Below are 15,000 nucleotides of genomic sequence, written 5' to 3'. Positions count from 1 at the left end.
GCTTCAGATACTCATGTGGGGATTAAAACAATGAAAACTCCGGCCATTATTCTCCATGCTTCCTTAGACCCTTCCTAATGTCAATAAAATCGTCCAAAACTCGTGATAAGATTTACGTCCCAGTGCTGAAGGGGTTAAAAGAGGTGATGTGGTGATTGGTGTGAGAAGGCCATTTAAAAGACCTGCGGCAATGGAAGAAAAGAAATGATTGATTGTGTGGGTAAATGAAAGGCAGATGGCTGGTGATTCTTTGTGAGAGGTGATAATTTGTGCCAAGGTTAGGCTGCTGCAGTGTGATCTTATTTCTGGTACTGCATCTGACTCCAGTGATTTTAAAGCAAGTGAAAGGTGCTTTGGGAATTTCAAGAAAAGAACTGGAATTCACTCTTGTGTGGCACGGCAAGCCTACAAGTCCTGACAGTTGCCGCTGAGTAATTTATGCCTAGATTTAAGGAATTTGTGGATAAGGAGTGCTTAAACCCACAACAGATCTTTAATTGTGATGAAATTGCCCTAGTTTTGAAAATAAAAAACTAGCAAACATATCTATTTAACAAAGGAAGAGAAGTGTTTGGCAGGACACAGCTCATGAAAGACTTGCCAACACTGCTTCTGCTAAATTAAACCGCTGCTTTCTTGTGAACTTGGCAATGGCTGGAACGAATGAGCTGATTTATATATAGGTATCAATAGTCAAACTTTTTAACGCTCAAACGGCCACTTGGAACGAATTAAGTTTGAGTGTTGAGTCTCCACTGTAATTTAGTTTAATTGAGGCATCTTTGTGTCAGTTTGTGTCTTGTTTCACTGTTCACTGCCATTTGTCTTGTGGAGATATTGTTGTCTATCTATATATCCATTTATTTGTCTATTTATTTATCCAGTTAAGGTATCTTGAAGTCCATTTTTACCTTATTTCACTGCTGTTATTTATTTGAAGAGGGAAACGCTATCCAGGGCAACAAAAACAAATAAAAATCTCTCCCCTTCCTCTCCCACCCCATCCCCATCCCCACATCTGACCTCCCCTTCCCTACAGGTACATGGGCGTGAAGCAAGAGGTGCTGCTGACTCACGGGGACAGCATAGACAAGGTGGCCGAGGGGTTCAAGGTTGTGGCCACATCGGGGAACCTTATTGCTGCTATCGCCAATGACAAACTGCGACTTTATGGCTTACAGTTCCATCCAGAGGTGCGTGCAGGGGTGTGTTGGTGTGAGGTGTGTTTGGGGTGTTTTTGAGTGCTGGGGCATTTTTGGGGTGTTTTGGAGTGTTGGGTGTGTTTAAAGTGTGTTTTGGGGTGTGCTGGGGTGTATTTAAAGTGTTTTTAGGGTGTGCTGGGGTGTTTTGGAGTGTTTGGGGTGTATTTAATGTGTTTTGAGATTCATGGAAGTGTTTTTGGGATGTTTTGGAGTGTTGGGGTGTGTTTTGGGGGTCATGGGGTGTTTTTGGGGTGTTTTGGAGTGTTAGGGTGTGTTTGGAGTGTGTTTTGTGGGTCATGGGGTGTGTTTGGAGTGTGTTTTGGGTGTCATGGGGTGTTTTGGGGTGTTTTGGAGTGTTGGGGTGTGTTTAGATATTAGTGGGGGTCTTTTTGAGTGTTGGCGTGTATTTAAAGTGTTTTTTAAGTTTCGTGGGGGGTTTTGGGATGTTTTGTGGTGTTATAGGGTGTGTTTGGAGTGTTTTTCAAGGATTTTAGTGTGTTTGGATCACATTTTTACCTTGATAAATGGCCACAGTCTTCACTATTTTAATTGAGTTTTGTGTACCATTAGACCATTTTATTGACATTAGGAAGGGTCTATGGAGGGCAGAAGATTAATGGCCACAGTCATCACTATTTTAATATAGTTTCGTGTACCATTAGACCATTTTATTGACATTAGGAAGGGTCTATGGAGGGCAGGAGATTAATGGCCACAGTCTTCACTATATTAATATAGTTTTGTGTACCATTAGACCATTTTATTGACATTAGGAAGGGTCTATGGAGGGCAGGAGATTAATGGCCACAGTCTTCACTATTTTAATTGAGTTTTGTGTACCATTAGACCATTTTATTGACATTAGGAAAGGTCTATGAAGGTTAATGGCCACAGTCTTCACTATTTTGAGTTTTGTGCACCATTAGACCATTTTATTGACATTAGGAAGGGTCTATGGAGGGCAGAAGATTAATGGCCACAGTCTTCACTATTTTAATTGAGTTTTGTGTACCATTAGACCATTTTATTGACATTAGCAAGGGTCTATGGAGGGCAGAAGATTAATGGCCACAGTCTTCACTATTTTAATTGAGTTTTGTGTACCATTAGACCATTTTATTGACATTAGGAAGGGTCTATGGAGGGCAGAAGATTAATGGCCACAGTCTTCACTATTTTAATTGAGTTTCGTGTACCATTAGACCATTTTATTGACATTAGGAAGGGTCTATGGAGGGCAGGAGATTAATGGCCACAGTCTTCACTATTTTAATTGAGTTTTGTGTACCATTAGACCATTTTATTGACATTAGCAAGGGTCTATGGAGGGCAGAAGATTAATGGCCACAGTCTTCACTATTTTAATTGAGTTTTGTGTACCATTAGACCATTTTATTGACATTAGGAAAGGTCTATGAAGGTTAATGGCCACAGTCTTCACTATTTTGAGTTTTGTGCACCATTAGACCATTTTATTGACATTAGGAAGGGTATATGGAGGGCAGGAGATTAATGGCCACAGTCTTCACTATTTTAATTGAGTTTTGTGTACTATTAGACCATTTTATTGACATTAGGAAGGGTCTATGGAGGGCAGACGATTAATGGCCACAGTCTTCACTATTTTAATATAGTTTCGTGTACGATTAGACCATTTTACTGACATTAGCAAGGGTTTATGGAGGGCAGAAGATTAATGGCCACAGTCTTCACCACCACCACTAACCTCCCTTTATCCCTCACAGTTCCTAACCTAACCACTATCACCACCAGTAACCTCTCTCTGTTCCTCACCAGGTGGATTTGACAGAACAAGGTCTTACAATGATGAAAAACTTCTTGTACGAGATCAGCGGACTGTCTGGCACCTACACCCTTCAGAGCAGAGAGTTGCAGTGTATAAACTATATCAAGGAACATGTGGGCTCTAATAAGGTTCTGGTAGGTGTCTGTCTGTCTGTTTGTCTGTGTGTGTGTGTGTCTGTGCTTATGTTTATTTATTTATTTATTTTGTGTGTGTGTGTGTTTCCGCATTCATTCCTTCTTTCCGTGTGAGAGGTGTGTGGCTGGGAGAGTGAGTGAGAGGTGTGTGGCTGGGAGAGTGAGTGTGAGAGGTGTGTGGCTGGGAGAGAGAGTGTGAGAGGTGTGTGGCTGGGAGAGTGAGTGTGAGAGGTGTGTGGCTGGGAGAGTGAGTGTGAGAGGTGTATGGCACAGGTGGAAGAAAAAGAAGAGGTGGAGTTCTTAGTACCACTCCACCTTGATACAACCTTCCTAGAGTAACACCCCCAGTCCCCCAGCTTTGAACACCCCCCCACACTCCTGCAGTGCTGGTGGGGGGGTACTACTGGGGGGCACAGAGAGAGAGAGAGAGAGAGAGATTGATATAATTTTAACGAACACAAAAACACACAAAAGAGAATTAAGAGTGAAAAACAGCATCCCACACCCACAAAACACTCAAAAACACTTTAAAAACACCTTGAAACACATCCAAACACCCCAAATACACCTTCTACACACACAAACACCCAAAAACACACCCAAAATGAACCCAAACACATCCAAAACACTCAAACACACTCAAATATACTCAAATATACTCAAAAATACAGATTACACCTTTGAACACATACAGAAATGCTGCAAAAACATCCTGAAACACCCAAAACACACTCTACACTCTTAAAAACACCCTGGAACACCTCAAACATACCCAAAAACACACTCTACATCCCAGAAACACCCAAAATACACCCAAAAACATCTCAAACACCACAAAACACTTAAACACTTGAAAAACACCCAAAACACACCCAAAAATATCCCAAACACCCAAAAACACACTCCAAACACACCCAAACACCTCAAAAGTACACCCAAACACCCCAAAACACACCCCAACACTGCAAAAACATACTTAAACACCCCAAAACACACCCAAACACCCCAAAAACATACTTAAACACCCCAAAAACATACCCAAACACCCCAAAACACCCCAAAAACACACCCAAACATCTCACCCCCCACTCTAATAACATTCCTATACCGTTGCAGATGCTAGTGAGTGGAGGGGTGGACTCAACAGTGTGTGCTGCCCTGCTCCACAAGGCCCTGTCAGAGGAGCAGGTGATAGCAGTCCACATAGACAATGGATTTATGCGGAAGAACGAGAGTCTACAGGTGGAACAGTCACTTAGGAGGCTGGGACTTAAGCTGAAAGGTGTGTGTGTGTGTGTGTGTGTGTTGTAGTTTTCCATGGCCTGGGGTTTACGCTGGTGTGGCCCCGTCTCCATATCTACACTTATCCAATTTTTCTTTAAAGGTCTACATAAATTAAACACATAAATCAAGAGTTACCTATACTGCCTCGTTCCCCAAACACACTCAAACATACTCTTTTCTAACCTTATTCTCTCTCTCTCTCTCTCTCTCACTCTCTCAGTGATCAACGCCAGACACCAGTTCTACGACGGGGTGACCAGCATCCCGGTGGACCCCAGCGACCCCATGGGCAGGAAACGGGTCACCAATCTGCTCTGTATGACCTTCAGCCCGGAGGAGAAGAGGAAGATCATTGGCGATACTTTTATTAAGGTTAGTGCTGGTGGCGGTGGTGGTGGTGGTGGGAGTTGTTACTGTTTAGTTGTAAGCGAAATTTTTTTTGTGGTTGTTGTTGTTGTAGTAGTAGTAGTTGTTATTGTTTTAGTAGTGGTAGTAGTAGTTGTAGGATTTTTGTGCCCAACCCAACCTAACCCAACCGAACCCATCTTAAATCTAACCTAACCTAACCTTGCCCAACCCAACTTAACCTAACCAAACCTAACCCATCTTAAACTTAACCTAACCTAACCTAACCCAACCAAACCCAACCCATCTTAAATCTAACCTAACCTAACCTAACTCAACCCAACCTATCTTAAACCTAACCTAACCTAACCCAACCCATCTTAAACTTAACCTAACCTCACATCACCTCACCTAACCTAACCCAATCCATCTTAAACTTAACCTAACCTGACCTAACCTAACCTAACCCAACCCATCTTAAACTTAACCTAACCTAACCTCACCTGACCTGACCTGACCTGACCTAACATTGCAGGTAGCCAACGAGGTAATAGAAGAGATGAACCTACGTGCCGAGGAGGTGATGCTGGGTCAGGGCACACTGCGACCTGACCTCATTGAGTCCGCCTCATCTCTGGTGTCAGGGGCAGCGCAGACCATTAAGACCCACCACAACGACACTGACCTTGTGCGCCTCTTAAGGGTTCAGGGCCGCGTTGTTGAGCCTCTCAGGGATTTCCACAAGGATGAGGTAGGCTTGTGTCAGGGCCCAGGGTTAAGGGGTGTTTAGGGAGGGTTTGTGAGGATAATGGCTGTTTTTTTTTGGGGTGTTTTGAGGTATTTTGGGTGTGTTTTGAGATGTTTTGAGGTGTTTTGGGTATTTTGAGGGGTTTTGGGGTGTGTTTTGGTATGTTTTGAGATGTTTTTTGAGGTGTTTTAAGGTGTTTTAGGTGTGTTTTGGGATGTTTGAAGCATTTTAGAGTGTTTTTTTGGGGTGATTTTGGTGTTAGGGTGTATTTAAGGGTTTGCTGTGTCTAAGAGTGTGTTTGTGTTTTAAGGATTTGCTGTGTTAAGGTGTATTTTTAGGGTGTTATTAAGAGATTGCTGTGTTTTTAGGGTGTTTTTAACCTATTGGTGTGTGTCTTAGGGCGTATAGGGTGCTGTGGAAGGTACCCTAAGCTAACACCCTATACCCATCCCCTCCCCAGGTGCGTCAGATTGGCCGAGACCTTGGGCTTCTAGATGAGTTTGTGCAGCGCCACCCGTTCCCCGGCCCCGGTCTGGCCATCAGGGTGGTGTGTGCCGACGAGCCCTTCATGGAGCGAGACTTCTCCGAGACACAAGTCATCCTCAAGGTGGTGGTGGACTATGCTGCCAGTGTGCAGAAGGTGAGCCGAGAGTTTGAAGGCAGTTTGAAGGGTGTTTTGGGGCATTTAGGGTGTTTTGAGAGTGTTTTGGGGTGTGCATTTTATATTTTCAAGGGTGTTTTGGGGCATTTAGGGTGTTTTGAGAGTGTTTTGGGGTGTGTTAAGACTGTTTGGAGGCATTTTTATATTTTTCAAGGGTGTTTTGGGGCATTTAGGGTGTTTTAAATGTGTTTGGTGTCATTTTAGGGTATTGTAAGACTGTTTGGCGTCATTTTCATGTTTTTTCAAGGTTTCTAAGTGATTTAAGGTGTTTTGAGGGTTGTAGGGGTGTATTTGACATTGTAAGGGGTATTTTAAGATTTTTTTTTTTTTTCTTCCCTCCATAGGCCCTTGCTAATTTCAGTAAAATGGTCTAATGGTACACAAAATCAATTAAAATAGTGAAGACTGTGGCCATTAATCTTCTGCCCTCCATACACCCTTCCTAATGTCAATAAAATGGTCTAATGGTACACAAAACTCAATTAAAATAGTGAAGACTGTGGCCATTAATCTTCTGCCCTCCATAGACCCTTGCTAATGTCAATAAAATGGTCTAATGGTAAACAAAACTCAATTAAAATAGTGAAGACTGTGGCCATTAATCTTCTGCCCTCCATAGACCCTTCCTAATGTCAGTAAAATGGTCAAATGGTATACAAAACTCAATTAAAATAGTGAAGACTGTGGCCATTAATCTTCTGCCCTCCGTAGACCCTTCCTAATGTCAATAAAATGGTCTAATGGTACACAAAGCAAGGTAAAAATGTGTCCCAGTACTGAAGGAGCTACGGGCAAGGATCATGAAAGGCGCTGTCTCACTGTCACACTTCCACCCCGACAGAAACATGGGCTGCTGATCCGCATAGATAACTGCACCACAGAGGATGAGAGACAGGAACTCCAGCGCATTTCACTCACACAGACCCTCACTGCCACCCTTCTGCCTATCAAGTCTGTCGGCGTGCAGGTGTGTGTGTGTGTGTGTGTTTACCTGGTTGTATGTTACAGGGTTCGATCGGGGCTCCTAGTGACCTGTCTCCATATTTACGTTTGTCTAACTTCATAAATTTATGGACATTTTCTGGTGTAAAATCTCTTGACGTGTTTTCAAATTCCTTCTGGGGACTATTTGTTGATCTGATACAGCTTCACAGATTTATGTTGGGATTGAAATAGTGAAGACTGTGGCCATTTATCCTCTGACCTCCATACACCCTTCCTACTGTCATCAAATTGGCCTAATGGTACACAAAACTCAAGGTAAAATTGTGTCCCAGTACTGAAGGGGTTAAAATAGTGAAGACTGTGGCCATTTATCCTCTGACCTCCATACACCCTTCCTACTGTCAATAAAATGGCCATTCCGGATGTCTCCTACCTATGTGGAAAACTGTTCTTAATATTTCTACAACACTGACTTTTCATGATTTTCCTGGAGTGTCCTCTTGTTTGTGTCTCCCTGCTCTGTCAGTTTTACCAGTGTGTGTGTGTGTGTGTGTGTGTGTGTGTGTGTGTGTTATCAACATTTATAATATCTTTAGTGTGTGTAAATGGTGTTCTGATGTTTTTAAGCAGATTTTTAAGTCTTTACTGTGATCTTAATATGCTTTTCAGGTGACACGCTGTTAGAAATGGTGTGTGTGTGTGTGTGTGTGTGTTGCCTTTTATGTAAGAGAAGATAACTGGCCAAGAGCAACATACAGCAATGAAAAAACAAAAAAACAAACCTACTTAGTTGCCAATCCCCTTGCAGATATGAGTTACCCCAGAAATAGATAAGTGTGTGTGTGTGTGTGTGTGTCTCTCCCATACTCCACTGTTCACCCTAAATATCATATCCGCCCTGTTATCACTAGTCACAATTTTGCATCCTAGTCATCGTATCAGCCATTCCTCACCCTGTCACCCTATCACCAGCCTCTCGCCTCCCCAGGGTGACTGTCGGACCTACAGTTATGTGGCAGTGCTCTCCAGCGATGCCGACCCCGTGTGGAGTGACCTGCTGATCCTTGCCAGGCTCATTCCCAAGATTTGCCACAATATCAACAGGTGAGGTGAAGGGACGCTGGGAGACAGGGAGCTGGGGAGAGAGAGGGAGAGGGAAAGGGAAGGGGAGAGCAGGGAGGAGAAAGATGGAGAGAGGGAGAAAGAGAGCTGGGAGAGAGGTTGAGGGAGGTACGAGAGAGAGAGAGAGAGTGAGTTATATTAGATTAGGTTAGGTTATTTGTGTGCGTGTGTGTGTGTGCATGTGTCTGTCTGTCTGTCTGTCTATCTGTCTTTTTGTGTGTGTGTGTGTGTCTAGCAAGGTTACGACATGAATTATAGACAGATTGTGAAGTTAGGTTAGGTTACTTGAGTATGTGTGTGTGTGTGTGTGTGTGTGGCAGGGTGAGGGTGAGGGTGAGGGTGACCACTGACACCTCTCTGTGTGGGCAGGGTGTGCTTTGTGTTTGGGGGCACAGTCAAGGAGCAGGTGCACGACATCACCCAGACCAACCTCACCCCCGGAGTCTTGGCTACGCTGCGCCAGGCCGACTTCCTCGCCAACCAGGTATGTGCCACACTGAGAGACACACACACACACACCTTACAGCACCCCTCGACACACCCGTCACCTGCTTTTCCCCCACAACACCCCTACACCAATACACCTGCAGATTACACCATACAACACCCAAAAATCACCCTTCTCTCCACACCACAACACCCTAGAACCACACCACAACACCCCGTAACACACCCGTCACCTCCTCTTTCCCCACAACACCACACAACACCCCATACACCCATAACATTAAAAAAAAGAAAAATTTGTGTACTCGTATGCAAATTCCAGTTTAAACATTGCCTTAACCCCCAACACCCCCAACACCCCACAACACCCCCCTAACACCCCTCCACTGGCAGGTCCTCGCAGAATCCAGCTTTATGGAGAAGATTGCGCAGATGCCAGTAGTGGTAGTCCCAGTACACTTCGACAGGGACCCCGTGGCGCGTCTGCCGTCCTGCCAGCGGTCTGTGGTGCTGCGGCCCTTCATCACACACGACTTTATGACTGGTATCCCTGCCCTCCCTGGCAAGCACATCCCTGTTGAGGTGAGGCATGGGGCAGGAAGGGTTTGTTTGGGAGGATATGTTGTGTGAAAGGGGCTGATAAGATCTTTTTGGTTGTCTAGAGGTGTTGGCAGGGTGTGTATGGGGCTGTTTGGCAGGGTATGTGGTGTGAAGGGGGCTGATAGGGTCTTTTTGGGGTCTAGAGGTGGTGGCAGGGTGTCTTTGGGTCTAAAAGGGTGTATGGGGCTGTTTGGCAGGGTGTATGGTTGTGTTAAGGATGCTGATAGGATATTTTGGGGGGGCTGGCAGGGTGTGTGGGGTCTAAAAGGGTGTATGAGACTGTTTGGCAGGGTGTGGTGGTGTGAATGGGGCTGATAGGGTATTTTGTGAGGTCTAGAGGTGCTGGCAGGGAGTGTTTGTGTCTAAAAGGATGTTTGGGGCTGTTTGGCAGGGTATGTGGTGTGAAGGGGGCTAGAGGGGGCTGGCAGGGTGTGTGGGGGTCTGAAAGGGTGTATGGGGCTGTTTGGCAGGTGTATGGTGATCTGAACACACCAAAACACACCCAAAAACACCACAACACACTCAAACTTAACCTAACCTAACCTTCCCACAGCTGATCAACAAGATGGTGGCCGAGATCTTGTCTGTACCAGGTGTGTGTCGAGTAATGTACGACCTGACCTCCAAGCCCCCAGGCACGACTGAGTGGGAGTGACCTTGCCTTGGGGCGGGGCGGGGGGGAGGAGGAAGAAGAGGAAAAGGAGGAGGAAGAGGAGGTGCCCCAGATCACCCCACAATGCACCAGAAGCTACATTTAAGATCAAACTTGCAGCCCTCAGGTGTGTGTGCGCGTGTGTATGTGTCTGTGTGTGTGTGCGTTTGACTACACCTGCTGCTGGTTATGGTGTGTGTGTGTGTAGTGTGTGTGTGTATGTGTGCGTGGGTGCTTTCGTCAGGTTTGGGGGAATGTTAATGTCTGGGGCTGGCTCACACAAACACACACACACACACACACACACACACACACACACACACACACACACACACACACACACACACACACACACCATTATTTGTATATTTATTCACTTATTTAATGTAGGAATCCGCGGTGAACCAGAGAGAGGAAAATGGCAACAACAACCACTCGGAGAGGCAGACCAGTAATTATAATATATCTCACCAAATGAGACGGTTTTATGAGACAATACTTGTTTTATAGATCCAGACCACACCACAGGGAACACCAGTCTCAAATGTCCCACTACACAGGAGATAGAAGAGGAGGAAGAAGAGAAGGAGGAAGGAGAAGGAGGAAGAAGAAGGAGTAGAAGGAGCAATTTTATTAACTTCTCACTAGACAAAATGGCTGGTTTCCGAGACACTTCTACCTTGCGATGGATTTTAACCCCTTCAGTACTAGGACATGTTTTTATATTGTGCTTAACATTTAGTAATTTTAAACAGCTTCAGAAACTTGTGAGGAGGGGGGGCGGGGGTTAGAATGGTGAAGACTGGCCATTAATCTTCTGAGCCCCATAGACACGTTTTAATGTAAATAAAGGAATCATACCCTGAAATCAAGGTTGTAAATGTATCCCAGTGCTGAAGGAGTTCAAGCTGTTTCTACGGTTAGATTAACTAAGGTTCTGTATTGCCAACAGGAGAGGCACTTGTGAAAACTCTGCTAATCATCTCTGGCCTTGGAAAAACTGTTACTTTGATGGAGTGAAGTGTGTCTGTATGTCAGCCTGTTCCTAGTCCATTAAATTGATCAGCCAGTATATCATTTTTTTGTTATTTTTTCTTATACAAGCGAGAAAGCTGGCCAGAGGGAACCAAAGGGGTAAAAAAAGAGGCCTACTTGATTGCCAGTTCCCCAATAGAGTCATAAATATCTTGAAATCTCCTTAATCCCTTCAGTAGCATGACGTGTTTCCATATTCATTCTGGTGACTGTTTGGTGATTTTTAGCTTCAGAAACTCATGTGGGGGATTAAAATAGTGAAGACTGTGGCCATTAATCTTCTGCCCTCCATAGACCCTTCCTAATGTCAACAAAATGGTCTAATGGGACACAAAACTCAATTAAAATAGTGAAGACTGTGGCCATTAGTCTTCTGCCCTCCATAGACCCTTCCTAATGTCAACAAAATGGTCTAATGGTACACAAAACTCAATTAAAATAGTGAAGACTGTGGCCATTAATCTTCTGCCCTCCATAGACCCTTCCTAATGTCAGTAAAATGGTCTAATGGTACACAAAACTCCATTAAAATAGTGAAGACTGTGGCCATTAATCTTCTGCCCTCCATGGACCCTTCCTAATGTCAATAAAATGGTCTAATGGTACACAAAACTCCATTAAAATAGTGAAGACTGTGGCCATTAATCTTCTGCCCTCCATAGACCCTTCCTAATGTCAATAAAATGGTCTAATGGTACACAAAACTCAATTAAAATAGTGAAGACTGTGGCCATTAATCTGCCCTCCATAGACCCTTCCTAATGTCAATAAAATGGTCTAATGGTACACAAAAGTCATGGTAAAAATTTGTCTCAGTACTGAAGGAGTTAAAATACTAAAGACATTATTATTATCTCCTCCTCCTCCTCCTCCTCCTCCTCCTCCTCCTCCTCCTCCTCCTCCTCCTCCTCCTCCTCCTCCTCCTCCTCCTCCTCACACACACACACACACACACACACACACACACACAAACAGTCCCAGGGGGCAGGGAGGGGTATAGAGGCAGGCAGGGTTGGGGGGAGGGTGTGTGTGAATGTGAGGGGGTGACTGGGGTGAGTGTGTGGGGGGGTTTGGGAGAGGAGGGGGTGAGAGCAACAGTCTTGATATAAAAGGTAGTAATATATATAGGCTGTGATGTGAAGAATTAACTTAAACACACACCGCCGCCACCACCGTGTGTGTGTGTGTGTGTGTGTGTGCTTGTGTGTGTGTGTGCGCGTGTGTGTGTATGTGTGTGTGCGTGTGGGAGGGGGAGGGAGGGGGGGAGCACACACACATATTCATTTCGTTCATGTGACGGCAGTTTTGAATAAAAATATTTTATCTCTGACGTTTTGGTGTTTTTTTGGTGTGTGTTGGTGTTTCCCTTGGTGTGTGTTGCAGGGTTAGAGTGGTATTAGTATTAGTATTATTATCATTATTATTATTATTATTATTATTATTATTATTATTATTATTGTGTTCTGTGAGTGTACTAAATATTCTTCCATTTATTTGATTGATTTGATTTCACTACTGTGTTTTTAAGTCCTGTCAATATCCTTGATTCATTTGTCTTAATTCGCGTATTTATTTGTATTTTTTTCTGTAGGCCTACAAACATTCATTAATGTTACAGGTAGGCGTCTCATTTCACCATTTTGATACTTCGGATCTAAATTTCTGACACATTATTGTTATTATTATTATTATTATTATTATTATTATTATTATTGTGATATTGTCTGAGTGTACCAAACATTGTTGCATTGATTGATTTGATTTCATTACGATATTTTTTAGACCTATCAATATCCTTTATTCATTTATCTGTTAATTCGCTTATTTATTTGTATTCTATTTTCTGTAAGCCTCCATACAACCTGTTTAGGCTTTCACACGAGCGTTTTTGTGCGCGCTTCGAACGGACGCACAGAAGCGCATCAGCTATTTGTACACGCGTTTGCCACGCGCTCGCGTTTCACTGGCCAGCAGGTCCCTGCCGCTGCCCTGTGGTGAGCGCTCCCGCCCCAACCTTCCTTTGAGTCACCCACTATTAGGTGAAGATGGAAGCTGCACGGAAGAAAGGTGTGTTTGTTGATGCAGTCATTCAAACAACCAAAAAGACAAACCGTCGTCAGCTTTGGACTCACCCTGTCAACAACAGTACATTCCTGCAGGGTGAATGTTACACCTTGTCTCAAGACTTCAAAGCTGACAATGGAAAATTGTTCCACTATTTCAGGCTGACACAGCCAACCTTCCAGGACCTTGTGGCCAGAGTCACAGATGGCCTTGAACAACACGAGACCAACCACTCCACCTGAAGCAGTAGTGGCTGTAGGCATCAGTGCGCGCGTTCTACAACGTTCGTGTGAAAGGCGTCACTGCCACTAGTGGCCAGCAGGACGCATCACGCATGCGTCACGAAAAACGGATGCGTTGTTGCTGGCTCTGCGTTTGTGGTGCGTTGCACGTCCGCAAAACGCGTCGTGAAAGGTCCAATTGAACTCCATTCCAAGTTAAAACGCTCGTGTGAAAGCGACCTTAATGTTAGTTAGGCGCGTCATATCATCATCATCATCATCATCATTATTATTTGTGTGTGTGTCATCGTGTGAGTCTAGGGTGGCCTGACGCCACGGTTCACTACACACACACACACACACACACACACACACACACACACACACACACACACACACACACACACACACACACACACACTCCACGCTGACTCTGTAATGACAATGATAATAATGATAATGATAATAATGGTAATGATAATAACAACAATAATAATAATAATAATAATAATAATAATAATGATAACTAATAAAAAACAGCAACAATAATAATGATAAAAAACCAGCAATAATAATAATGATAATACAAGACATCTTTATTACGAGTTAGTACTAATAATAATAATAATAATAATAATAATAATGACAATAATTCTCACATGAAGGATAATAACAACAACAAGTAATACCAAGACCTTTATTACAAGTCGAACAATGCTAGTAATAATAGTAATAGTAGTAGTAGTAGTAGTAGTAGTAACGAGGTACGATAATACTGGTAACAATGTACGACGGCGTGACTTGTGCAGGATTTTATTAATAGTGGCGTCAGTATGGAGAGGAAAATAAAATAAATAAATAAATAAAATAGAGGAATAAAAATGATAAGTAGGAAGTAAATGGAATAAAAAAAATAACGAAAATTAGGAAAAAGAAGAAATGAGAAGAGATAAAGGAAATATTAAAAAAGAGAAGAGGAGGAGGAGGAAGATGAACGAAGAGAAGATAAAGGAAAATAAGAAAAAAAATAAACATGAAAAGGAGAGAAAATAAGGAATAGAGAAAAAAAGAGCTAGGACGAGAGAGAGAGAGAGAGTTGCAGTAGAGAAAGATAAAAAAAAGTTAGAGAAAGAGAGAGAGAATAAGAAGTTAGCCATTAACTCACAAGAGAGAAAGAGAAATCTAGCGTATTTTATTAGGCTGGGGAGACGAACTGGGGAGTCAAACTATAGCCCTGGGGTGTTGGGGAGGACTAGAAACATAAACCACGGGGGAATGTGTCTTTCTGGGGAGGCTGGGGAGAGAACTGGGGAGTTAAATTAATCTTATTTTGCTAGGGAGAAATTATTAGGAATCTGGGGTGTTTTAGGCAACTGGGGAGTTATTGGGGTGAAGAAGAGAGGCTGGGGAGCTTATCTGATGTTTCTGGAGTAAGCTGGGGAGGTAAATTAGTGTGCTGGGGTGAAGAAAAGCTGGGGATGTCATCTGATGCTTCTGGAGTAAACTGGGGCGAAGATCGGAGAGTTACTGGGGACTGGGGAGGCAAAGCAGCATTCTGGTGTGCTGGGGAGAGCTGGGGAGACGGTTCAGGTGAAGAAGAAGAACTGGGGAGGAAATCTGTGTCCGGGCTCAACTGGGGAGAATACTGGGGACTTGGGGAGGACTGAATCTCGTTTTCTGTATCCTGTGGGGAGTTGACACGCCTACTGGGGGCCTGGGGGGAGGAGAGGTGC

At 43.7% G+C, this 15,000-nt stretch overlaps 3 protein-coding genes across 5 annotated transcripts in view; 1 reads left to right on the top strand and 2 right to left on the bottom strand.

The window, feature by feature from the left end:
- The window catches only part of LOC123502775 (GMP synthase [glutamine-hydrolyzing]-like), a 20,557-nt gene extending 10,021 nt beyond the window's left edge, over positions 1-10,536 (top strand). Inside the window, exons 5-16 of one of the 2 annotated variants that reach the window (XR_006674221.1) lie at positions 1,040-1,193; positions 3,000-3,143; positions 4,260-4,425; positions 4,648-4,799; positions 5,308-5,523; positions 5,981-6,160; positions 7,023-7,148; positions 8,115-8,230; positions 8,618-8,732; positions 9,089-9,277; positions 9,849-10,074; positions 10,458-10,536. Coding sequence is in view for 1 of the 2 variants with exons in the window: in XM_045252031.1 (XP_045107966.1) it covers positions 1,040-1,193; positions 3,000-3,143; positions 4,260-4,425; positions 4,648-4,799; positions 5,308-5,523; positions 5,981-6,160; positions 7,023-7,148; positions 8,115-8,230; positions 8,618-8,732; positions 9,089-9,277; positions 9,849-9,950 (1,660 nt within the window). In the remaining variant the exon portion in view is untranslated. Of the gene's footprint in view, positions 1-1,039; positions 1,194-2,999; positions 3,144-4,259; positions 4,426-4,647; positions 4,800-5,307; positions 5,524-5,980; positions 6,161-7,022; positions 7,149-8,114; positions 8,231-8,617; positions 8,733-9,088; positions 9,278-9,848 lie in introns of both variants that reach the window. The other variant, XM_045252031.1, reaches the window with a different exon arrangement.
- A 4,087-nt stretch (positions 10,537-14,623) lies between these two features.
- The window catches only part of LOC123502803, a 2,025-nt gene continuing 1,648 nt past the window's right edge, over positions 14,624-15,000 (bottom strand). For both annotated transcript variants that reach the window (XM_045252074.1, XM_045252069.1), the window contains exon 3: positions 14,624-15,000. This exon is cut by the window's right edge and continues 401 nt beyond it. The gene's annotated coding sequence lies outside the window, so the exon portion shown is untranslated.
- LOC123501462 (extensin-like) overlaps positions 14,649-15,000 on the bottom strand; it is a 354-nt gene continuing 2 nt past the window's right edge. Inside the window, exon 1 of the mRNA XM_045250301.1 lies at positions 14,649-15,000. This exon is cut by the window's right edge and continues 2 nt beyond it. Coding sequence (XP_045106236.1) covers positions 14,649-15,000 — 352 coding nt within the window.

Source organism: Portunus trituberculatus, chromosome 2, assembly GCF_017591435.1.
Source record: "Portunus trituberculatus isolate SZX2019 chromosome 2, ASM1759143v1, whole genome shotgun sequence".
In the NCBI taxonomy this organism is placed as follows: Eukaryota; Metazoa; Arthropoda; class Malacostraca; order Decapoda; family Portunidae; genus Portunus; species Portunus trituberculatus.
This window is presented reverse-complemented; position numbering and strand designations above follow the sequence as displayed.